The following is a 21,560-nucleotide window of genomic DNA, read 5'->3' as shown; positions in this document are numbered from 1 at the left end:
GTCATCTACGGGTCACGAAAGGAAGCCAACGGTGTTTTCTTTCGTTCGCGCAAAGTCTCTTCTTTGCCTGATGGCATCAGGCGTTTCGACACGAAATCTGCGGAGACGCTCGTTCGACGTCGCGCTGTGGCTCTTTCTTAGCGCGACGCTCGCGTTCGGTGTCGAATTACCCTCGTACGGTAAGTCGAAACGCCAGCAATCGCGCGCGCGCGCGCGCGCCGCGACATGAGGAAAGCAAAAGGAGTTATGGGATCGACCCTCCCTCTCCTTTTTTAGTCGTTCACGCCGACGGCTACGATTCCAAAACCGTCGATTTTCTCAATGCGACCGCTGCGTGGCTCCTCTCGTCGTCTATCGCTCGTCTCGAAGTGACGAACGCGAGCGTGAAGCGCGACTTTGCCAACGACGCTGTGATTTCGCTTCACATGCGTCGAACGGCGCCGACCGGACAACCGTTTCAATTCCGCTTTCCCGTGGTGACGGGCCCCGGCCCCCCGCGAATTGGCTTCGGGGCGTCTGTGCGCGGCCTCGTCGACGTCGCTTCAGCAATCATCGAGTCCCGCGCCATTTCGCGCTTCTGGTGCATCAGCGACGCCATCCCTGGTAAGTGTGTAGTATTATTCGCACTTCCTTGCGAGCAGTCAATCGCAAAGCATTTTCTATCGATCTAACTCTCGTAATATGCTCGACACAAAGTAAAGATCAAAGTAGAACGTTTAGTACACTGTAGATCGCCATAGAGAGATTGAACTCAAGGCTACAACGTGGCATTCTATACATACTGAACCCTTCTAACTGACCGCTATGCATACATATGTCCTCGTCTTTCCTACACGTTTTGGCGTATGCGTATAGAAAGTCCTTCGTAGTAGTCTTGTAATCAAACAATGAATGCGAATAAATGACCGCCGTAGCGACCACATCCTACGTTCCCTTTATCAATCCCTTTGTAGCGTTCGATTGCCATGGCTACCTTCGCCCCGACGACAATTTTCAGAGCGATTTACAGCAACTAGAAGACGAGAACGCTGTCTTGCTTGTTCACTGCGTTACAATCGATTGCTATCAGCATTTCAAATCGGTATGAATATAGTCAATTTTTTTTCCTTGAGGCTAATATTTTGCCAGGTACTCCGCTTCATTGGCTCGACTTCTCGTGCAAAAATCGACGTGATCGTCACGGAAGACGTTACCAACAAAGTCAGACCTCTAACAAATAAATGTGATTAGAGGAAATTGTAATGAACTATAAATAAGGTACATCATGACGTCAATTTTTGGGACGGTTATGCAAAGAGAGTTTCCATAATTGGAATGCGACGAGACTTTCCTCGAAATTCCGTGTACAGGCAGCTGAGTAGTCTGCTCGAAAAGGCGACCAATTGCACGCAATTGGCACATTGTTCCCACGAAACAAACGCTGAAATTCTGGTACATACATATATTATCATTTCTTTGTAATAATATAATGAATTTCAAGGCGGATGTAATTTACTTGCACGACGCCGTATTGGTGCTAAACACTCTCGCTCCGGGGAATATGTCGACGCTGCCGAATCGGCTTCGACATGTAAGTATGCTATATTGCGAATATAGTTGCTCTATTTCCTATTCATCCTAGTCGGATGCGGTTGGAGCAGCCGGTCCTATAGTCTTCGATTCGGACCTCCGCGGTCGAATTCATCCCAGTTATGAGATTCTCGAACTGAGCTCATCAAAACAGGAGAGGGTAAATAATAAATAATTAATAAACGCACGAAGAAACATATACCTTGGATGTAGATTGGTTGGTACACGGAAGGGAGGCTGCTGTGGACAACAGAGCCCAAAGCAGAACCTCCTTCTCCTCATCATCATAGAAACAGAAGAGCAGTGGGGAATCGGTGTGACGAGGCGGCAAAGACACAGTCGAAGAGTTACTATAATATCACTACTATTGTGGTAAATCAATCAAGACTTTCCCTAAAAGGACTAGACCATTTTTTTTTTCATATCTAGGAGACTCCGTTTCTTTATTCCGATCCCGAAAAAAAGTTTTTTCCCGGCAGAACACATAAAAATGGTCTGACCGGACTCATCGTTGATTTCGCCGAAGAGCTCTCCACTCGTCTCCACTTTGAATACGATCTCCACCTCGTTCCGGACGAAACGTACGGTCGCATCAAAATAGACGCGGATCGGTCGGTGACGGCCGGTGGAATGATCGGTCAAATGCTTCGATGCGAAATGGATCTCGCCTTGGCGCCGCTGACCATAACGGCAACTCGCGAGAAATACATCAGTTTCACGAAACCGTGGATGGACATCGGGTTGGGCCTCCTAGCGACGAAACCCGAACCGGCTCACACGCGCCTGTTCGCCTTCATGGACCCCTTCTCGAACCTCACGTGGCTTGCGATCGTTTTGTCGTGGTTCGGCGTCAGCGTCGCCGTCGCCGTGCTCCAGCACATTCTCGCCCTCGGCGATCCGGAGGCGAAGAAGCGAAAGATCTTTCCCGACTGCAAATGGGGCGGAACGTCGTTTCGCATACGCATCTACAAGGCGCTCTGGTATCTGTACGCGACGGCGATGCAGCAGGGCCCCGAAGGCGTGCGACAGCTGCCGGCGAAAATCGCCGTCGGCGGATGGTTCTTCTTTACGCTCATCACCATTTCGACGTACACGGCGAACTTGGCGGCGTTTCTGACCGTCAGCAAAATACCGTCGACTATCGAAACGGTCGATCAGCTTTCTCAGCAGACGGACGTTCCCTATGGGACGGTGAAGGAAACGGGCGTCGAGGCTTTCTTTGTCAATTCCAGCGTCGAGACGTATAAGACAATGGGTCGGTTTATGTCGTTGAACGGCGAAAATATGGTCGATTCGGCGATCGAGGGGTTCAATCGCGTGTCCAACGGCACCTACGTCTTTATCTGGGATTCGCCGATATTGCAGTTTTTCGAGTCGCAGATTCCGTGCAAGTCGCGAATTGTCGGTCGAACGTTTAATAAGCAGGGATACGGCATCGCTATGCCGCAGCACGCGGCATACTTGCGAAACTTCACGCTCGAAGTGCTCAAAATGCGCGGCGAGGGTTGGATGGAGGATGCGAGTCGACGTTGGCTTGACGCCGGTGAGTGCGTCGACGAGAGTAGTTCGACGACCGATGCCGATCAGGTCGGCATTCAGCACATGATTGGCGTCTTTATTGTGTTGGCTTTCGCTCTCGGATTGGCTTTCGTTCTCGCCCTTGTCATTCGTCTCGCCATATATAAATCGGAATCACGTAAGCGGCCAAAGTCCGTTAGAATGTCCGCTTCTAATGCTGCTGCTGTTGCTACTCTCGCTAGTGTGATCCCGACGGAGGTACGTCCAACTAATTTCTTTCCCTGCTAATGTGTTTTATTTTGTGTAGCAGCTTCCTGAGCGGCAGGACAGTGAGAAGAAAGTAGAAAACGGCTACGTAAGCTATTTGGGCAACCTTAGCGATTTTACTACGTCGTGGGTCTAATGTTGTATTGCATTTATATTTTAATTGGGCGGCCGAGACCCGTCTGAGACATTCTGAATAAATATGAGACTCCGCTTCCTATTTATTTAGAGTTTCCCCAACATCTCTAGGCTGAAAATGTTTCGATACTAAAGATTCAACGTCAGCTTGTCTCAGAGCTATTGAGACCCAGTCATAGATATTCTAATCATGAGCACTCCTTACTTTTGAACGGGGGCAGTATCAAACCGTTAATTAATGCAATCCCACTGCACTTCGTAACTGTGGAGCTCGCATTTATTCGTAGCTCTATTTCTGTGCCTAACGATATTTATAGCAACGTGTTCCTGACGTCAGTACTGTAGTACTAAAGTTGATACATCGTTCCTGAACGAACAGTTAGTCACTTTCAAGTCCAAAGGCAGATCGCCGGAATGTCCTTCGTAGCAAGACTCTTTGGTCTTCTATTTCTTATCAACTCTATCTCTGCAGGTAAGTACAACTACCCTAGCCACATGGGCAAGGTTTGCGCAAAATGATGGTGTGCAGATGACGCAGACCTCCTTTCCGAGCCTTTTATGGAAGCCATCGTCAGGAGTGTTCACGAGATGAATCCGACAGTGCAAAACATCACCGTCGTTGGCAAAGAGAAAGGCTGCCACGAAGGTTCGAGATCATTAGTTGGCGCGCACGTCAAGTTCACCAGCTCTCTTTTTCAACAAGTCTCTTACGAACTGACGAACTCTATGCATCTTACGCCTGAATGCTTGCAACGAGCATCTTTTCCGGCGGCGGCGACGGCTACGACGCCTGTACTCGCATTCAAATACTCTCGCACGCTTGTCGGGATGGGACACTCTGTCGAGGGCCAATTGAACGTTGCGAAAGAAATAGCCACGCAGAACGGTTGGCAGTGGCTAGAACTGTGGACAGATGGTACTAGTATGGGCCTTGAATCGAAGCATATACTGGATAAGTCTTTTTGTTTCGTTTCTTTTTGCTCTAAGATGCCTCTTCCCAACTTCCGGATTTTGACGTGTTTGTGATCCGACCTTTGACGACTAAAACGCGTTGGAGAAGACGTGAAAGTGAAAGTGATGCCATAGTGGTTCACTGTTCAACTAGCACCTGTTTTGAGAGATTAAAATCGGTTAGTTAGATATTCTTAGACTTGGAGGGGGAAAGGTCAAGACATTTTTGTCCTTCCTCTCCGCTGTGAAATTCTGCGCAATTCACATTTTGTTCTACTAGGCTCTGTCGGAGTGGAAAGGTTTAAATTCTTGGATATTCACGGAAGATGTTACCAAAAGGGTAATGAAGCTTCTGGAGTGTATTCTTATAGCTAACAGGGCTGGTTTTATTTCTCTATATGTAGCTTTTGCTTCAAAACAATCCTAAGACACTTTTTCCACTTGGTGTTCACCTCTTCGGAATGACAAGAAGCTTTTCTCACAATGCTACGATTCATGAATGGCTTGTCAATTCGTTTTCTAAGGAGATCTTGGTCAGCTCGCTTCTTTATGTTAATTGAGGCTAAGCTAAGTTTTCACTTTTGTAATTAGCCTACCGCTATGCATCTGCACGACGGACTTCTCCTACTAAGTTATCTTATTGAGATGAACGCATCAGACCTCACTCTCCAGGCTATCAGAAATCAAGCCCAAAAGGTAGGCGCAGAAGAGATCCTCTACTATCTATCTATCTATTGATACTTGGCAATGAAGCTTGATGGTCTAACTGCTGGGGGCCCCATTCGGTTTGACAGCTACCTCAAAGGCAGAACTTATGATCAATACAATATATTTAGTTTGAGCGACACTCTCAATAAGGTAGGAATTTACACTTAGATCGTATGGGGGATAGAAGGCGGATTTTAATTCATTAAGGCTGGTGTATACAATGGTGGTAAGCTCGTGATGTTCAGCGGTAAAGATCCACTCAAAACGTATTCGCGAAAGAGGCGAGACTTCGTGGAGTGCCAACCAGTAGCTCCAGTAAATGGCTCGTATCACTTTCGTGTTGTAACAATCGAGGCAAGCGTGCTCTTCTAGAAATCAGAAAATATTTGATGTCTGTATACAATATGTACTATTAGGAACCGCCGTTCTTGTTTTACAACAAGAACTCGACTCCCCGGTACACGGGATTTCTCGTGGACATGATGGAGCTGCTCAAAAAGAATATGGATGCAACGGGTTTTCCTTTCACATACACATTTGGACTTTCTCCCGACGGAACGTACGGAGATTTTCACACAACGAGGCGCGGGGTAGCAGAACCGGGAGGATTGTTAGGCGAAATTGTGCACTGCGTAAGAGGCGAGAGAAAGCACTCGAGTCTAAATCAATAAGCGTTTTCTTTCCGACCCACTAGAGGGCCGATTTAGCTGTCGCACCCATAATGATCACGGCTAATCGTCAGAAGCACGTCGACTTCACGAAACCTTGGATGGACTCCGGACTCATGCTCATGTCTTCAAAGCCTCATCCGATAACTGCAACTTACTTTGCATTTCTCGATCCTTTGTCCCCTCGCCTGTGGATTCTTGCTATCGTCTTCATCTTCGTTGCCAGTCTAACTTTGCCTCTTCTCCAGATGATCACCCCATCGCGCTTGCAAGAGACTCGCGATCTTCATGAAAATCGTCACGGGTGTTTTCACTATTTTCGTTACAAACTATACGAATCGGTTTGGTTTTTCTTCACGACCGCAATGCAGCAGGGATCAGAGGGAGCCACGTTTCTTCCAGCTAAAATTCTTATCGGCATTTGGTATTTCTTCGTCATGATCCTCGTGGCAACGTACACAGCAAATTTGGCCGCTTTTCTCACTTTTCAACGCATTCCAAACGGTATATCATCTATCGACGACCTAGCAGCTCAGGTTCAGGTTCCCTACGGCACAGTGAAAGGCTCGGCCGTCGAGAGCTTCTTCGCCAATTCTCCAATTGACACTTACCACACGATGGGAATGTTTATGATGAATACACCCAGTGCGATGGTCGATAACAGTTCGGAGGGCATAAGGCGAGCTGGGGCAGGAATTCTACCCACAGGCGAAGATTACGTTTTCATCTGGGACGCGCCAACACTGCAATATCTTACCACCAAGAGACCGTGCAGCACTCGAGTGCTTGGACGAAGTTTCAACAGACATGGATACGGCATTGTCATGCCAAAGGGTATGCCATATCGCGATCGATTTTCGATAGAAATACTAAAGATTCGCGATCGCGGGAACATCGAGCAGTTTTCGGCCGATTGGTTCGATGCGGCCGAGTGCGATAGCGGACCTACATTGTCGGATACCGGACAGGTGGACGTGATCAATATGGTCGGCGTGTTTATTTTGCTGGCTGTGGGCATCGCTCTCGCCTTTTTGGTAGCTCTGTTTCACAGGTTCACGTTCAACTTCAGGGGTGGCTCATTCAACCCAAGAGTGCCAAGATCTGAAGAGGAGCCACCGCAGAAAAAAAACGTAAGTTCATGGCGTAGTCTAATTAATTCTTTAAGTGTCTGTCTCGCAGGCAAGTGATGAAATTGAAAAAAGACAATGGCATGGTGATCTAACTAATCAGTGACATTTATTGCTTTTGCTCGCAGTTCGTTGTATTAGCACTGCTGAGATATGCCTCGCCCGCTCCCAATATAAAAGTCGCAATTGAAAATGAGACCTGACGCAGGGGGGCACAAATTCAAATTACCACGTGGTGTCTCTTTTATATCTCTGGTGGTGTGTCCGTCAGACCATAGACGTAATAGACGATCCCGGATACGCAAAGTATCGGCACGACGTCTCTGCCGTCATCGACGGCCGAACGGCAGCCGTCTTTTGCTGCTGGTTCAGACTCGCAGGTAAGAAGATCCAGCGGGGCTTCCTTTGAGGACCGCGATCGTTCACCGTGCAAGATCGCATCGACGGGCGTCATAGATATTCTAATCGTGAGCACTCCTTACTTTTGAACGGGGGCCGTACCAAACCGTTAATTAATGCAATTCCACTTTGCACTTCGTCGTTTATTCGTAGCTCTATTTCTGTCTCTAACGATGTAACAACGTGTTCCTGACGTCAGTAGACTGTACTAAAGTTGATGTACCGTTCCTGAACAAACAGTTAGTCGCTTTCAAGCCCCAAAAGCAGACCGTCGGGGATGTTCTTCGTAGCAAGGCTCTTTGGTTTTCTCTTTCTTATAAACCCTCTTGAAGGCTCTTTTTCTGCAAGTAAGTACACTCCTAGCTCTGGGGGATAATAGGGCAAGATTTTTTGGGGGTACAGATGACGCAGACCTTCTTTCCGAGCCTTTTTTGGAAGCCATCGTCAGGAGCATTCACGAGAAGAATCCGTCAGTGGAAAACATCACCGTTGTCGGCAAAGCGAAAGGCTGCCACGAAGGTTCGAGATCGTGTAAATTTGTAGTTGGCACGCTCGCCTAAATCAGCTCTCTTTAACAAGTCTCTTACGAACTGACGAACTCCATACATCTTACCCCTAAATGTTTGCCACAAACAATCTTCCCGGTGGCGACAGCTACGGCGCCGGTACTCGCATTCGAATATTCTCGCACGCTTATCGGGATGGGACACTCGGTCGAGAGCCAATTGAACGTTGCGAAAGAAGTAGTCACGCAGAACGGTTGGCAGTGGCTGGAACTGTGGACAGATGGTACTAGTATGGGCCTTGAATCAAAGCATATACTGGTTAAGTCTTTTTGTTCTTTTTGCTCCAAGACACCTTGTCCCAACTTCCGGATTTCGACGTGTTTGTGATCCGACGTTTGACGACCAAAACGCGTTGGAGCAGACGTAAAAGCGAGAGTGATGTCATAGTCGTTCACTGCTCAACTAGCACCTGTTTTGAGAGATTAAAATCAGTTAGTTAGATATTCTTAGACTTGGAGGGGGAAGGTCAAGATAGTTTTGTCCTTTTCTCTCCGCTGTGAAATTCTGCGCAATTCACATTTTGTTCTACTAGGCTCTGTCGGAGTGGAAAGGTTCAAATTCTTGGATATTCACGGAATATGTTACCAAAAGGGTAATGAAGCTTGGGGAGCGGATTCTTATAGCCAGCAGCGCTGGTTTTATTTCCATATGTAGCTTTTGCTTCAAAACAGTCCTAAGGAACTTTTCCCATCTGGTGTGCACCTCTTCGGAATGACAAAAAGCTTCTCTCAGAATGCTACGATTTATGAATGGCTTGTCAATTCGTTTTCTAAGGAGATCTTGGTCAGCTCGCTTCTTTATGTTAATTGAGGCAAAGCTAAGTTTTCACTTTTGTAATTAGCCTAGCGCTGTGTATCTGCACGACGGACTTCTTCTCCTAAGTCATCTTATTGAGATGAACGCATCAAATCTCACTCTCCAGGCTATCAGAAATCAAGCCCAAAAGGTAGGCGCAGAAGAGATCCTCTACTGTCTATCCATTGATGCTTAACAATGAAGCTTGATGGTCTAACTGCTGGGGGCCCCATTCGGTTTGACAGCTACCTCAAAGGCAGAACTTATGATCAATACAATATATTTAGTTTGAGCGACACTCTCAATAAGGTAGGAATTTACATTTAGATCGTATGGGGGATGGAAGGTGGATTTTAATTAATTAATTAAGGCTGGTGTATACAATGGTGGTAAGCTCGTGATGTTCAGCGATAAAGATCTCAAAACGTATTCGCGAAAGCGGAGCAGGCGAGACATCGTAGAGTGTCAACCAGTAGCTCCAGTAAATGGCTCGTATCACTTTCGTGTTGTAACAATCGAGGCAAGCGTGCTCAGAAAGAAAATATTTGATGTCTGTATACAATATGTACTATTAGGAACCGCCGTTCTTGTTTTACAACAAGAACTCGACTTCCCAGTACACGGGATTTCTCGTGGACATGATGGAGCTGCTCAAAGAGAATATGGGTGCAACGGGTTTTCCTTTCACATACACATTTGAACTTTCTCCCGACGGAACGTACGGAGATTTTCCCACAACGGAGGTAGAAGATCCGGGAGGAATGTTAGGCGAAGTTGTGCACTGCGTAAGAGGCTAGAGAAAGCATTCAAGTTTAATTAAATCAATACGCGCTCTTCTTTCCGACCCACTAGAGAGTCGATTTAGCTGTCGCACCCATAATGATCACGTCTAATCGTCAGAGGCACGTCGACTTCACGAAACCTTGGATGGATTCCGGACTCATGCTCATGTCTTCAAAGCCTCATCCGATAACTGCAACTTACTTTGCATTTCTTGATCCTTTGTCCCCACGCCTGTGGATTCTTGCTATCGTCTTCATCTTTGTTTCTAGTATAACTTTGCCTCTTCTCCAGATGATTACCCCAGCGAGCTTGCAAGAGACTCGCGATCTTCATGAAAATCGTCGCGGGCGTTTTCAATTTCGTTACAAACTATACGAATCGGTTTGGTTTTTCTTCACGACCGCAATGCAGCAGGGATCAGAGGGAGCCACGTTTCTTCCAGCTAAAATTCTTATCGGCATTTGGTATTTCTTCGTCATGATCCTCGTGGCAACGTACACGGCAAATTTGGCCGCTTTTCTCACTTTTCATCGTATTCCAATGGGCATATCATCTATCGACGACCTAGCAGCTCAGGTTCAGGTTCCCTACGGCACAGTGAAAGGCTCGGCCATCGAGACCTTCTTCGCCAATTCCCCAATTCGCACTTACAAAACGATGGGAAGGTTTATGAACAATACACCCAGTGCGATGGTCGATACCAGTTTGGAGGGCGTAAGGCGAGCTGGGTCAGGAATTCTACCCACAGGCGAAGATTACGTTTTCATCTGGGACGCGCCAACACTGCAATATCTTACCACCAAGAGACCGTGCAGCACTCGAGTGCTTGGACGAAGTTTCAACAGACATGGATACGGCATTGTCATGCCAAAGGGTATGTCATATCGCGATCGATTTTCGATAGAAATACTAAAGATTCGCGATCGCGGGAACATTGAACAGTTTTCGGCCGATTGGTTCGATGCGGCCGAGTGCGATAGCGGACCTACATTGTCGGATACCGGACAGGTGGACGTGACCAATATGGTCGGCGTGTTTATTTTGCTGGCTGTGGGCATCGCTCTCGCCATTTTGGTAGCTCTGTTTCACAGGTTCACGTTCAACTTCAGGGGTGGCTCTTTCAACCCAAGAGTGCCAAGATCTGAAGAGGAGCCGCCGCAGAAAAAAAACGTAAGTTCATGGCTTATTAGTCCAAATAATTAAGTGTCTCTCTGGCAGGCAAGTGATAAAGTTGAAAAAGACAATGACATGGTGATCTAACTAATCAGTAACATTTATTGCTTTTGCTCGCAGTTCGTTGTATTAGCACTGCTGAGATATGCCTCGCCCGCTCCCAATATAAAAGTCGCAATTGAAAATGAGACCTGACGCAGGGGGGCACAAATTCAAATTACCACGTGGTGTCTCTTTTATATCTCTGGTGGTGTGTCCGTCAGACCATAGACGTAATAGACGGTCCCGGATACGAGAGAATGTCTCTCTTCGAGCAGTACGAGGCGCAAAGTATGGGCACGACGTCTCTGCCGTCATCGACGGCCGAACGGCAACCGCCTTTTGCTGCTGGTTCAGACTCGCAGGTAAGAAGATCGAGCGGGGCTTCCTTTGAGGACCGCGATCGTTCTCCGTGCAAGATCGCATCGACGGGCTTTATTGACACGCGAAAAGGAGACACAACGCCAGTATTCAAACGAAAGCAAGTCGATTTCAGGTCAAGCGCGTTCCCATTCGCAGCAAAAAGCGAATCGAATTCTCGCGATCTCAGACCGAGATCGAAAATAGCTCAAGTCGTCGTCCAGAACAATTTTCTGGGTCTTTCGTACGAAAATTCGAATTGCGTTCTTCGAATCGACATGAAATCGGGACGACAAGACGGTGAAAATAGCAAAGAAACGAATCTACACGAAATGCATCGTCGAAATAGAAATTCAAATTGGGGGGAAAAGGTCCGAAGACGTCGTCGTGCACAAAATCTTCCTCGATCCGACGGGACGTCACCTCCTCGTCAGCATGGAATCGCAGGAGAATTTCTACCTTGCGAGAGACATGCAAAAAGCGCGACCACTTCAACGAGGAAAAGTAATCCTAATCCGATCTTCTTCTTTTTTTCGTTCGCAATCTCAAGTAATTTCATAGGGAGTTCTGATTGAATCGGTTGCTTGGAATCGGAGTCAGGTCGATGAACAGTCGACTAAGGAAATCCTGATTGGATCGAGCAAAGGTACCATGGAGACAAGGGAGTTTCTATGGAAATATTGTTTATTCGTCAAGGTTGCATCATTGAGGCTGTGATTGAACCCCAGGAAGCAAAATTTCTTGGTCAAGGCGAAGTCGAAAAGTATTGGAAGCAGGTAGAGAGTCTATCCTGTAGTTTTGTTATCACTTGCTTGTATTGATTGGCTCACTCATTTTTTGTTTTTTTTTAAGCTTTATTATTTGGATGAGAAAGAAGCCATCACGGGTCTCCATTTCGAATTGTTTCCGTATAACCCGACATCCGGAGACAAATACTTCATAATGGCTACAACTCGCCGGCAAGCCACCGCCTCCTTCCTTACACAAAATTAAGTTCGTTCTATTAGTCGATTATATCAATTCACTGGTTTTTCAACGTCCGCCGAACCTCCAATTCTCAGCGGAGTTTTTCTTCCGTACGAAGCAGAACCAGGTTCGTTGCACGCACTCCTCCCTCCTACGCTCTTTCACCGAGCTCAACAGCCGGCTTTCTCGAACTTCCCTGCAACCCCAACTTCTCCCCGACGGGAGATCTCACGTTCTACTACCCAAAAGGCCAGCGATGTCCATCGAAATTCGCCTGGTCCGCTGGCCCCGGCGTCTACCACGGCAGCCTCGACTTCGCCAATCCGGCCGTCGCAACGGCGTGCAGTTTGCTTCAGTACAGCAGTCGCCTTGGCGATCACGCAAGCGGCAGCGCGCCGCGCGTGATCGACAACGCGGCCGTAGGCGCGGTACTGACGACATTTCATCTGCTCGTCGCTTATAGAGATAGGTATGGAAAAGAGGGAGGGAACTTTGTCTATGATTTGACTGAGTGCGCGGGGTATGTATTAGGGTTGAGGGTATTTGTACTCTGAACGAAACGGCTGTCTATAGTGAAAACGTTAATTATAGGGTAGGGTGGTACGTCGGTTTTGTGACGTGGTTTGTAGTGGCAGTTCTTTGCTGTCGTAGCATCATGGGCTTTTGAGGGGGTTCACTGTCGACGTATCGCAAAACGAGATATTTCTTTTCTCGGATTCTTTCGTTTTTCGATACAAAGTGAACAACGAGAGCAGGTGAGAAATGCTGTCTGATTCAGTGGGGGAACTTTAAACGTATGTATGCGTATAGAGACGTTTGGAGGATTTATCTGGATAAACGAGATTTCGAAAAAGCGAGACAATTTGCCCAGGTACTTTCCCAATCTATCTTGAGGAGAAATAATCGTTTAGAGCTACGATTTTCTCTCAGGGTAATGAAGCTCATCTCGATCTGGTTTTGACGGAAGAAGCCGAAGAATTATTCAAAGCGAAGAAGTTGTTTTTAGGTGTAGGATTTTCTTTATATAGCATTGGGAAGGGTTTTTTCTCTTAGGTATGACAAGTCGGCCAAACTATTTGCCAGAACGCAGAGATCGTTCGAAGAAGTCGCGTTAAAGTTCATCAATTTGAGCACGCAAGAAGCGCTCATGTCGTATCTCTACGCAAAGATGGAGTCCCTCAAGTCGCAGGTCTCCTAGAATATTGATCTGACGTTGTTTTTGTACAGCTTAGCTTCTCAGGATAAAACCCAATTGACCATGATATCTACGTGGCTCATGGAAATCTATTTGAATCAGCTCGGCACTCTGAAGGAAGAAGGCGACCGACAGAAATCCAAATTTGACATGATGCGAGACGAATTTAGAGGATTTTTGGAAGATTCAAGAGTAATGGTGTGTAAACTAGGGACTAGGAAATTATTGCTTGGGAGAAGATAATGATTCTCAGACACTTTTGGAGGAAAACAAGCACGTTGCTTACGAATTGCTTGCCAGTCACGGCGACGAGGAGGACCTCGTCTATTTCGCTCGGCTCATGAAGGGTCAGGAGTTCGCTTTTTTCAGCGTTTAGAGGAGATGGCGGGGGTTTTAGATTACGAGAAAGTCATATCGTATTACGTCCAGCAAGAAGGCTACGCCGAGGCCTTGGATATCTTAGCCAGACAGGTATGGAATCTCTTGGGCCATTTGCAATGAATGAACGAAGAGATAGTAGTAGTAGTGACGTTATACACGGGGAGTCCAGTTATTTGCCGAATTGCAGCCGTAATGTAGACCGTTTGAGCGTACAAAAGGTACCTATCGTCAATGGAAGCTGACTTAGCTAGGCGGAGAATCGTTAGAACTAAAAGCGTAGCCCTGATCGTCAGTTAGAGTGTAGCGCACGTTTTGCTGCCCGTTATAGAGGCGCCATATGTCACCTAGATTTTGCTGACCGAGCGCATTGCCGTTTCTTCGTATCCGTTCGCTTTTCGCGTCCAAATAGCGACTGAATGTCTTTAGAATAGATCTCCAATTTACTTCGCGGCTGATTTTTCGCCTCTACTTGCTCGTATAGACCATTTTGTCATGCGTCTTACAACTGACGTCATGTGTAGCGTGACAGGGCGTGTTTTGCGTACGTGGAACGCGTTTTATTTTCGTTTTTTCGCGTTTCTACATTGATTTGCGACAAAATTCATTCGCGGTTGTGGTCAGAAACGTATTTGCGGCCGATTGAGAGTGGTTTTAGTTCAATCAGCGCACTTTTTGTGGTGAATAGCTGCAGTGGAAGTGACCCAGGCAGGGTTGTTATATACATGTATATACCCAGCGTTTCCATATACCTATCAGTAGCAGGAGCATGAGCTCTTGGCTAGGATAGAAGGGAGTTGGAAACGCTCTCCAAGGGTTTGACCATCATGGCCCGGTGGCTGGTCACTCTCCTCACTTGACGGCTTCGGCCTTCCTAGTCATTAGTTCCTCTGCGCCTGTGAGATACCTCTGATACCGGATAAACCTCCATAGCACCGTCTTCCGTGTGGTTTGTATCAAGTGTCGTAACCTTTTTAATTTTTTAAAAATTTGCTACGTGAAAGAGACGCGTTTTTTGACCTTCTAACGGTCAAACGACGCGCTTCTTCAAAGGGGGCCTCAGTTGACTTTTCAATGTACTATCATCAGTTTTGATCTTTGAACGGTACTGTAGGAGTTGTGGCCGCTATAGCATCATTTCACGGAGACTTTTTACTGTAGACGCTTTGGGACCCCAACGTTTCAGTTCTCCATTCGAAATGTCTGAATTTGGGTATCTTTTCAGGGCAATCCTAAATTGTATTATAAGTTCAGTCCCGTTCTCATTCAACACGAGCCGGAGAGAACCGTCTCGGCTTGGATGAAGCAGAAAGGCGCATTGGATCCTTGCGAGCTGATTCCAGCTCTGGTTCAGTATGGCCAGAAAGGGACCATAGATGTTAAAGTAAAAACACGTCGTTGTGGAAACGAAAAGAAATAATTATGGTATCTCTTTCCTCCAAGGATCATCAAGGCATACGATACCTTGAATATTGCGTTGAACATCTCAAGACGACAGAAGAGGCCATTCACAACTATTTGCTCTCGCTTTACGCGCAAATACAAGACGAAAGACCCGTCTTAAGTTTCGTAAAACGTGCTTGTGAGGTGAGTATAGTATTTCCTCTTCCTCCTCCATATGTGACAACGCGAGTTCAAGACCGGAAAGAAACCGTCGTTCGATCTGAAGTACGCACTGCGCCTTTGCGCGGAGAACAACCACACGACGGCCTGCGTTCATCTCTATTCCGCTATGGAATTATATGAGGAGGCCGTGCAGCTTGCTCTTGAGGCACGCACTTATTTTCGCACTGGTACGTTGTCCGACCTGTGTCTTATAGATCAAAGACGTTGATTTGGCGAGGATTAACGCCAATAAACCGGACGAAAGCGACGAGCCGAGCGACGAAGAGGACGGAATGCTAAAGAAGAAACTGTGGCTCATGATAGCGCGGCACGTAATCGAGGCGTCAGACAAAGACGACGTGTCAGCGTAAGTAGTAGTAGTATCGCGCCCTTGTCTTTCAAACCAAGTTATTCAAATTACCCAATCACCCAAAATACTCTCCAAGAGGTTCAGAAATTGACGCCGGTATTCTTAGAGCTCGGCAGCTGCTTGCTGAATGTGAACTTTTGAAAATCGAGGACGTTCTCCCGTTCTTTCCAAACTTTGTTACTATTGACGACTTCAAGGTGTGGGACGTCATTGGACGAGAGACGAAGTTCTGTATTATAAAGTGCGGGGGTTTCTTTTCTTTCTAAGGACGTCATCTGCTTGTCGCTTCAAGAGTACAACGAGAACATCGAAACGCTAAAGACCGAAATGCAGCAGGCGACCGAGAGTGGCGAGCAAATACGAAAGGACATCCAGGAAACGAGGAAGAAGTATCTAGATAATAGAAAAGCCAATAGTCTGTTTGTGGACGTCACCTCGTGAATCAGGTCGCGCGTCGTTGCCGCTCAGAAGAAGTGCGAGGTCTGCTCCTTTCCTCTCGTCACTCGAGAGTTCTACGTCTTTCCCTGCAATCACGTCTTTCACGTCGATTGCCTTGCGTCCGAAGTATCCCACCATCTTCTTCCGAGGAGAAGGTGCTAAAGACGAGAGGCGACATCCACGAATGCACCGGTCTGTCTCTTTAGGGCTAAACTGCAAGACCTTCTACGCCAACTGGGTCTCGGCGTTCCCAGAGCTCCCATGGAGATGGAGCCAGTCTCCATGGCAGCTCATTATCAATCCTTGAAGGTACGTTCTCTAAATTAAGGAGGTAGCATAGAGAGTTTTCACCACTAGTCTGATCTCGACGAGCTCATAGCATCGGAGTGTTTGTATTGCGGTGAAATGATGATCACGTTAGTTGTACGAAATTTCACACTAGACCTACTAGTAATAGAGAGTCTTTTCCCTTGCCCAGAACGATCGATCAGCCATTTGTTCCTCACAACGAATACGACGAGGAAATTGACAGTTGGGCATAGACAAGTGAGATGAGCGCGTTGCTGCCGTTTTTTTTTTCTACCCTGAAATCAATCTCTTTGTATGTTTTAAACATAGTTGAGTCTCTAGTCTTTTTATACGGGATCACTAAAGACGTGGTTAAACTCGGTCAATTTCAGAATAGGCTTATTAAGTAGTAGGGAAAACGGAATTTCCTTTAGTCGATCCAACTGGTGAATAGCTTCGCCAAAACCTGAACGAGGGTAGAAAGAATAGAGCGTTTTGGTTGTAATTCTTCGATGGTACCTGTGCAAATGTAGCTCCATGGGTAGTAGTTTTTCTCTATGAGCGGTTTACAGTTGGCGATAATTTCGCACCACTTCCCGAGTTTTCCTTCACTAGAAACAGAATTATGATGTGCTACAGAAGCGGGGCGCATTTTTTTTCTCACTTTAATCCTCCGCAAATGAGAGACCGAAACTAAAAGTCAATGTTGGGGTAACTGTGTTGTGAGATTAGCTTTAGCTAACCTGTGTGTCGCCGCTGCGTTTCAGCGGGTCGTGAGTTTCTCGAATAATATGTATGGCACTTAGAAGCGACTAAGAGTCGAAAGTAAAAACCTCGCCCAACGCTCTCAGCATAAAAAAAGTCTACTTGTTTGGCTGTGACAGGAATGCCGCCTTCTATGTCTAAGCCAAAAGAATCGCTGAGTTTTCTTGCGTTTGTCTTGTTGTATTTCTCCCCTTTCTAAAAGTCAAAAACCGATTTTTTGATTTATTAATTTAGGGGCGTTTGTACGTGCCTTCATATCGTAGTACTGGATAAATAATCTCCAGGGGTCGGCTCTGGGTGCAGCTGCTATTTGCATTGACGACTTGCAAAAGCAGCCAAGGGAGTAATCGAACCAAGAATCGTCAGTTGGCTGACAAATATAAAAAACGTACAACGTAAACGAAAATTCTTGTATCCCTCACAAAAACCTCATTCATTCCGTGACGGAAAAGAGTTGAAAGGGCGCCGCCAAGCTGGCGACGCACGACGCGATCTAGTTTCGTTCCGATCGGTTTGCCTAGTTCGACTTTCCCTTCTGTTTCCGTGTACAGTTCGCTTAGTGGCATTGGTTCGAATTCTGGGATTTGAGTGGCGTGCGCTTCGATGACTGCATCCACTGCGCGTTTTAAGTTAGTCAACGCGTCCCTTTGAGATAGAGTCGTGTATATGTGCTTTGAATGGGTTTCGATTTGGGACCTACTTGTCTAAGGGCGCGCGTTTTTGCTTTTTGGGCATTGCAACGAGACTTTCTCCTGATACCCCGAGTTGGCTACGTGCAAGCGTTGGGTTAAGGATTTCTCTGTTGGTTTTTTTTGCTCACTTTGCTGCAAACATTTGCATCACAGATAGAGATTTTCTCATAATCGTGAGAACACCACTGCGAGCAGTCTAGACAGCGGTAGACGTCAGGGAGGTACATTGCTTGATTCTGTTGATACCGTACTTGCATGCGACGCTTCTCCTTTAGCAGAAGACTGAGAGTCGACTTCTGGTTTTGTGCTCGAGCTGCAGATGGAACGTACAGTCCACTTCCCCTCTTTTCTTTGGGTTCTTTAGTTTTTTCTTCTTCATCTATAGCATCTGCTGATGATGGTAATGGGGTAGAATGGCGAGGAGAATCGCGGGAAGGAGAATCGGGTGGCGGTCTCTGATTGGGATTTTGTTCACTCGCTAATAAAAAGTATCTTTATGAGTAAAAGGTTTGAGGCTCAAATTATTGCCTTGGAGAAAAGCGATGTATCTTTCCAGATCAGAAACTTGCATTCGTAGTTGATCGATAATTCGCTCCTAACCGTAGGAAAATAGTAAGTCTTTTGGACTGAACGAATCTACTTTTGATTTGGCTGGCTGTGTGACTTTTCCAACAGCGTCGTCCACCGTCTGCTTCAATTCTTCAGCGCTGGACGAAATACTATGTCGCGGAGAATACGGCGACTGCGATCTCTTACTCCATTGACTCAATGTCATCAAACTTCAAATCAAGCCGGTGTTTTAATTGATCAATAACGTACTTCTGCTTCAAGGACAATTCTCCCGAATCCGCCCCGGACTCACTTTCCTGAACAAAACGAAGGTAGAGATAGTAGAACCCAATCAGTTATAGGTACAGAATATTTTTCAAGGTCCTCGAGCTGCAGTTGTAGCTGGGCCATCAGCTCTTGCTGCTTAGCTGATTGCCGCTCTAGTCGCTCCTTGCACTTTTCAACATCCTATCACACACATTTACATGAGAAGGTAAACGCTATAATTTGGACACCCCTATGAGTCTCAAAGCTAGCCGCCTATAGACAATTAGATCTCTTTTTCGCTCTAAACTAGCGAGAGCCCTCTTTTAGAAGATAAGCAAGGCATCCTAACGACGGCGGCTTCACGCCCTTTTATCCGACCTTCGCGCGGTACTAGACTACATAGAAGGATGCAAACGACGCGTCGTTCTACAGGTATGGGTCATCCGGACACGACGCTTCCTTAGCTTCCCCTTTCTACTGTAATATTATCCTTACCGTGTGCTTAGAAGCGCCCGGGGTTTTCATGGGCGATCCAGCAGGATCGCGGCACCCCTGAAACGCGAACTGTTCCAATTCCCTAAGGAGCTCCTATGAGAAATAGAAAAAAGGGGGCGGGTAAGTGCCAGATGAGCGCGGCCACGAACACGTCGCTCGACGCGAGGAACCCGTTAGTGGATCGGTCTGATTCTGACCTCTTTCTGATCGGAGTCAGCGCTAATGATCTGCTTCAATCTGAATTGGACCTGAGAAGATTCATCCGCTTTGCTATTCGAAGTCTATCTTCGAAATTGTTTATTTTGCCTGAGCGAAGTGAGTCGTGAGAGCGAGAAGGGACGAATTCAATTCGGCCTGCTCCGCTTCGAGTTGCTGAAGTCGTTCCAGTTCGTCGCTAGAGTAACGTACACTGACTTCCGGTTCGCGTGCGTAGATTTCGAGTGTTCATTGCGTAGATGGGCGAACTTGACCCCCAGGACTTACCCTTGCGGAGCCTCTGGCTCGGACAACTCCGATAAGGTTGCCATTTGACGACAAACTCGTCTTTAGGACAAAGAAAACTGAGGATGAATCAGGTGCGTGCTTTAGGGAACGCCTCCAATTAGCTCAGGAATTTACGCCTTCAAATTGTTGAGACTTGTAGTCTCATCTTATAAGTCGCTGGGAGTCGTTATAAAGCTTTTCAAAAATATGCAAAGTAGTGGGATTTTTTTCTAGACACTTCGAGAAGTGCCCGTGAGTTAGAGGTTTTCCTGTGCATACAGAGGTTGCCCCACTGAAGAGGTGAAGGAGACAGAAAAAAATCGCATCCTAAAAATTATTGTTCGTTCACGAAAATTTTCGTTCGATATGTATACGCGCAGAACGTGCGCCCATCTGCGTACGAGGGAATATGAGATTCGTTGCGAGAGTGACGATAGCCTCGCTTTCCATCATCGCCCTCGCTGTTCTCATCCTCTTCAAGCCGTGGTCGTCATCCAATCGGCATGCAGTCGCTCGAGATCCGCACGTCGAGCTAATGGGCGATCTGTGGGACCCCGTTCTTTTCCCGCCCGAAAAGAAGGAGGAAAAACGAAAAGAAGACCGAAAAGAAGATATAACACTCGAGGCGGATAAGGTCGATAGTTCGAAGTCGAGTCGAGAGAGTCCAATTCGCCTTTCCGTCGTCGCGTGCGGCGATCGCGGAAAGGAAACACTCGTATTGCTCAAAACTGCCGCAATGTTTTCAAAATCGCGTCTTTTCTATCACCTCTTCGCCGAAGATCACGTCAAAGTCGAACTAAAGAATGAAGTGAGCCGTCATAATGCTGAAAAAAATTGAAAAAGAACGCGCGTCTAGCTCGATACGTGGCCGGACGTAAAGGGAGGCCGAATTGGCTACGACATCCATCCTATTACGTTTCCGGAAAGTCAGAACGCGGAAGAGTGGAAGAAGATATTCAAACTGTGCGCAACCCAACGGCTCTTTCTTCCAGTAAGAGACATGACCCCCAATGTTCGAGACTGTTGCCACAGCAACAACCCGATGTATAGTATAGTCTGGGCCTCAATATTTCTATACCTCACTAGAACGTTGAAACTAATGCGCAAATTCCCTCCCCATAGTCCCTCCTGAAAGACGTAGACTCCCTGATCTATCTCGACACGGACATCCTCTTCCTCACCCCCGTCGAACGACTCTGGTCCCATTTTGCGCAATTCAATTCGACGCACGCCGCCGCGCTCGCTCCCGAAGGCGAAGACCGCGCGACGGGCTGGTACAACCGCTTCGCTCGGCATCCCTACTACGGTCCCCTCGGCGTCAATTCGGGCATCATGCTCATGAATCTCACGCGTCTTCGAAAGACGCGCTGGGAGGAGAAAGTCATAAAATACTACAAAGAATACAAGTCGAAAATCACGTGGGGCGATCAGGATCTAATCAACGTCATATTTCATTTTCATCCGGGTATGTAAAAGTATTGCTGCGAATAACGATTAATTAATTAACTAATGACGTGCGCGAATTTTCCTTTTTCGCAGATCAACTCTACCTTTATCCGTGCGAGTGGAACTTTCGACCGGACCATTGCCGATACAAGAACGCGTGCCCCGGCGCGGAGAAACGCGTCTACATGGTCCACGGCAATCGGCAACTATTTCACAACAACAAGGAAAAGAATCTCCAAGTGTTCAACGCGCTCTACGACGCCTTCGACGCCTATCGATTCGGCGACGATTTGACGACGAGCGTCAAGCGCACGTTGCACGACATTTTGCCGCGACATCGAACGAAATCGGGTTGCGGCGAGGTAGTAGATGGATTTCTAGCGGGAATAGACGACGCGGTCCTGGCGGGATCGGTCTAGAGCTATACTAATTAGGTCTAATTTAATTGGTTCTCCAATGGGGCTCCTTTTTTTCCGTTGCCTAGCTCCCGTCGTCTATCGTACGTCTTTCTTCGCGGTATATAAAGGACGTTACGCGATTGCCTCGATTATTTTTGCCCCCGTTT

At 46.9% G+C, this 21,560-nt stretch overlaps 6 protein-coding genes across 9 annotated transcripts; 5 read left to right on the top strand and 1 right to left on the bottom strand.

The window, feature by feature from the left end:
- Positions 1-8: 8 nt before the first annotated feature.
- On the top strand, positions 9-3,575 carry LOC136198554 (glutamate receptor 2-like). Of its 2 annotated transcripts, none has more exons than XM_065988535.1 (10): positions 9-179; positions 277-603; positions 954-1,081; positions 1,129-1,200; positions 1,258-1,431; positions 1,481-1,570; positions 1,622-1,729; positions 1,783-1,941; positions 1,999-3,345; positions 3,398-3,575. In XM_065988535.1, the coding sequence occupies exons 1-10, from the start codon at positions 71-73 to the stop codon at positions 3,488-3,490; spliced, it is 2,607 nt and encodes an 868-aa protein (XP_065844607.1). In that variant the 5' UTR covers positions 9-70; the 3' UTR covers positions 3,491-3,575. The 2 variants fall into 2 exon arrangements, with proteins under 2 accessions (XP_065844607.1, XP_065844606.1); XM_065988534.1 differs by having other exon boundaries at positions 3,395-3,575.
- Positions 3,576-3,864: 289 nt separating this feature from the next.
- LOC136198534 (glutamate receptor ionotropic, kainate 3-like) lies at positions 3,865-7,136 on the top strand. 3 transcript variants are annotated; one of them, XM_065988511.1, is made up of 12 exons: positions 3,865-3,961; positions 4,028-4,135; positions 4,193-4,405; positions 4,477-4,619; positions 4,721-4,780; positions 4,845-4,973; positions 5,032-5,136; positions 5,194-5,298; positions 5,356-5,502; positions 5,565-5,780; positions 5,843-6,946; positions 6,996-7,136. In XM_065988511.1, exons 1-12 carry the CDS (start codon positions 3,904-3,906, stop codon positions 7,047-7,049), a joined length of 2,442 nt encoding a protein of 813 aa, XP_065844583.1. In that variant the 5' UTR covers positions 3,865-3,903; the 3' UTR covers positions 7,050-7,136. The 3 variants fall into 3 exon arrangements, with proteins under 3 accessions (XP_065844583.1, XP_065844582.1, XP_065844584.1); XM_065988510.1 differs by having other exon boundaries at positions 4,019-4,135; XM_065988512.1 differs by lacking the exon at positions 6,996-7,136 and having other exon boundaries at positions 4,019-4,135; positions 5,843-6,650; positions 6,719-6,900.
- Positions 7,137-7,498: 362 nt separating this feature from the next.
- LOC136198535 (glutamate receptor 4-like) lies at positions 7,499-10,844 on the top strand. The gene is made up of 12 exons (XM_065988513.1): positions 7,499-7,689; positions 7,745-7,861; positions 7,922-8,131; positions 8,197-8,339; positions 8,441-8,500; positions 8,563-8,691; positions 8,750-8,854; positions 8,908-9,012; positions 9,074-9,223; positions 9,279-9,488; positions 9,556-10,656; positions 10,705-10,844. The coding sequence occupies exons 1-12, from the start codon at positions 7,620-7,622 to the stop codon at positions 10,744-10,746; spliced, it is 2,442 nt and encodes an 813-aa protein (XP_065844585.1). The 5' UTR covers positions 7,499-7,619; the 3' UTR covers positions 10,747-10,844.
- Positions 10,845-10,898: 54 nt separating this feature from the next.
- Positions 10,899-16,675, top strand: LOC136198533 (vacuolar protein sorting-associated protein 18 homolog). The gene is made up of 27 exons (XM_065988509.1): positions 10,899-11,063; positions 11,118-11,194; positions 11,249-11,358; positions 11,408-11,562; positions 11,620-11,704; positions 11,755-11,834; positions 11,911-12,017; positions 12,066-12,151; positions 12,202-12,493; positions 12,556-12,616; positions 12,676-12,779; positions 12,835-12,895; positions 12,955-13,019; positions 13,078-13,213; positions 13,265-13,417; positions 13,473-13,566; positions 13,617-13,690; positions 14,823-14,981; positions 15,041-15,184; positions 15,237-15,368; positions 15,418-15,569; positions 15,679-15,769; positions 15,840-15,961; positions 16,019-16,165; positions 16,217-16,319; positions 16,368-16,426; positions 16,489-16,675. Exons 1-27 carry the CDS (start codon positions 10,959-10,961, stop codon positions 16,550-16,552), a joined length of 3,018 nt encoding a protein of 1,005 aa, XP_065844581.1. The 5' UTR covers positions 10,899-10,958; the 3' UTR covers positions 16,553-16,675.
- LOC136198662 (RUN domain-containing protein 1-like) lies at positions 16,560-19,642 on the bottom strand. The gene is made up of 18 exons (XM_065988666.1): positions 19,550-19,642; positions 19,373-19,460; positions 19,264-19,314; positions 19,067-19,159; positions 18,671-18,772; positions 18,512-18,621; positions 18,396-18,462; positions 18,284-18,350; positions 18,007-18,233; positions 17,884-17,951; positions 17,764-17,832; positions 17,492-17,708; positions 17,302-17,433; positions 17,166-17,258; positions 17,042-17,110; positions 16,963-16,991; positions 16,818-16,909; positions 16,560-16,764 (listed from the first exon to the last, which is right to left on the bottom strand). The coding sequence occupies exons 1-18, from the start codon at positions 19,591-19,593 to the stop codon at positions 16,646-16,648; spliced, it is 1,737 nt and encodes a 578-aa protein (XP_065844738.1). The 5' UTR covers positions 19,594-19,642; the 3' UTR covers positions 16,560-16,645.
- Positions 19,643-19,746: 104 nt separating this feature from the next.
- LOC136198541 (glucoside xylosyltransferase 1-like) lies at positions 19,747-21,542 on the top strand. Its single transcript, XM_065988520.1, has 5 exons — positions 19,747-19,849; positions 19,930-20,357; positions 20,406-20,540; positions 20,672-21,014; positions 21,089-21,542. Exons 2-5 carry the CDS (start codon positions 19,959-19,961, stop codon positions 21,412-21,414), a joined length of 1,203 nt encoding a protein of 400 aa, XP_065844592.1. The 5' UTR covers positions 19,747-19,849; positions 19,930-19,958; the 3' UTR covers positions 21,415-21,542.
- Positions 21,543-21,560: the final 18 nt, after the last annotated feature.

This window comes from Oscarella lobularis, chromosome 19 (genome assembly GCF_947507565.1).
Source record: "Oscarella lobularis chromosome 19, ooOscLobu1.1, whole genome shotgun sequence".
Lineage (NCBI taxonomy): Eukaryota > Metazoa > Porifera > Homoscleromorpha > Homosclerophorida > Oscarellidae > Oscarella > Oscarella lobularis.
This window is presented reverse-complemented; position numbering and strand designations above follow the sequence as displayed.

Coding starts and splice junctions, on each gene's coding strand:
- LOC136198554 (XM_065988534.1), top strand. CDS start 71: ATGGCATCAGGCGTTTCGACACGAAATCTGCGGAGACGCTCGTTCGAC. Junction 1,201..1,257: donor CGGAAGACGTTACCAACAAA/GTCAGACCTCTA, acceptor ACTATAAATAAG/GTACATCATGACGTCAATTT. Junction 1,730..1,782: donor GCTCATCAAAACAGGAGAGG/GTAAATAATAAA, acceptor CCTTGGATGTAG/ATTGGTTGGTACACGGAAGG.
- LOC136198534 (XM_065988510.1), top strand. CDS start 3,904: ATGTCCTTCGTAGCAAGACTCTTTGGTCTTCTATTTCTTATCAACTCT. Junction 4,406..4,476: donor GCTAGAACTGTGGACAGATG/GTACTAGTATGG, acceptor TTTTGCTCTAAG/ATGCCTCTTCCCAACTTCCG. Junction 4,781..4,844: donor CGGAAGATGTTACCAAAAGG/GTAATGAAGCTT, acceptor CTCTATATGTAG/CTTTTGCTTCAAAACAATCC.
- LOC136198535 (XM_065988513.1), top strand. CDS start 7,620: ATGTTCTTCGTAGCAAGGCTCTTTGGTTTTCTCTTTCTTATAAACCCT. Junction 8,132..8,196: donor GCTGGAACTGTGGACAGATG/GTACTAGTATGG, acceptor TTTTGCTCCAAG/ACACCTTGTCCCAACTTCCG. Junction 8,340..8,440: donor GTTTTGAGAGATTAAAATCA/GTTAGTTAGATA, acceptor TTGTTCTACTAG/GCTCTGTCGGAGTGGAAAGG.
- LOC136198533 (XM_065988509.1), top strand. CDS start 10,959: ATGTCTCTCTTCGAGCAGTACGAGGCGCAAAGTATGGGCACGACGTCT. Junction 11,064..11,117: donor CTGCTGGTTCAGACTCGCAG/GTAAGAAGATCG, acceptor TCTCCGTGCAAG/ATCGCATCGACGGGCTTTAT. Junction 12,152..12,201: donor TCCGTACGAAGCAGAACCAG/GTTCGTTGCACG, acceptor CGAGCTCAACAG/CCGGCTTTCTCGAACTTCCC.
- LOC136198662 (XM_065988666.1), bottom strand. CDS start 19,593: ATGGCAACCTTATCGGAGTTGTCCGAGCCAGAGGCTCCGCAAGG. Junction 17,833..17,883: donor ATGCAAATGTTTGCAGCAAA/GTGAGCAAAAAA, acceptor GCTTGCACGTAG/CCAACTCGGGGTATCAGGAG. Junction 16,910..16,962: donor CTCATTTGCGGAGGATTAAA/GTGAGAAAAAAA, acceptor TTCTGTTTCTAG/TGAAGGAAAACTCGGGAAGT.
- LOC136198541 (XM_065988520.1), top strand. CDS start 19,959: ATGAGATTCGTTGCGAGAGTGACGATAGCCTCGCTTTCCATCATCGCC. Junction 20,541..20,671: donor CCCAACGGCTCTTTCTTCCA/GTAAGAGACATG, acceptor CCCTCCCCATAG/TCCCTCCTGAAAGACGTAGA. Junction 21,015..21,088: donor CATATTTCATTTTCATCCGG/GTATGTAAAAGT, acceptor CCTTTTTCGCAG/ATCAACTCTACCTTTATCCG.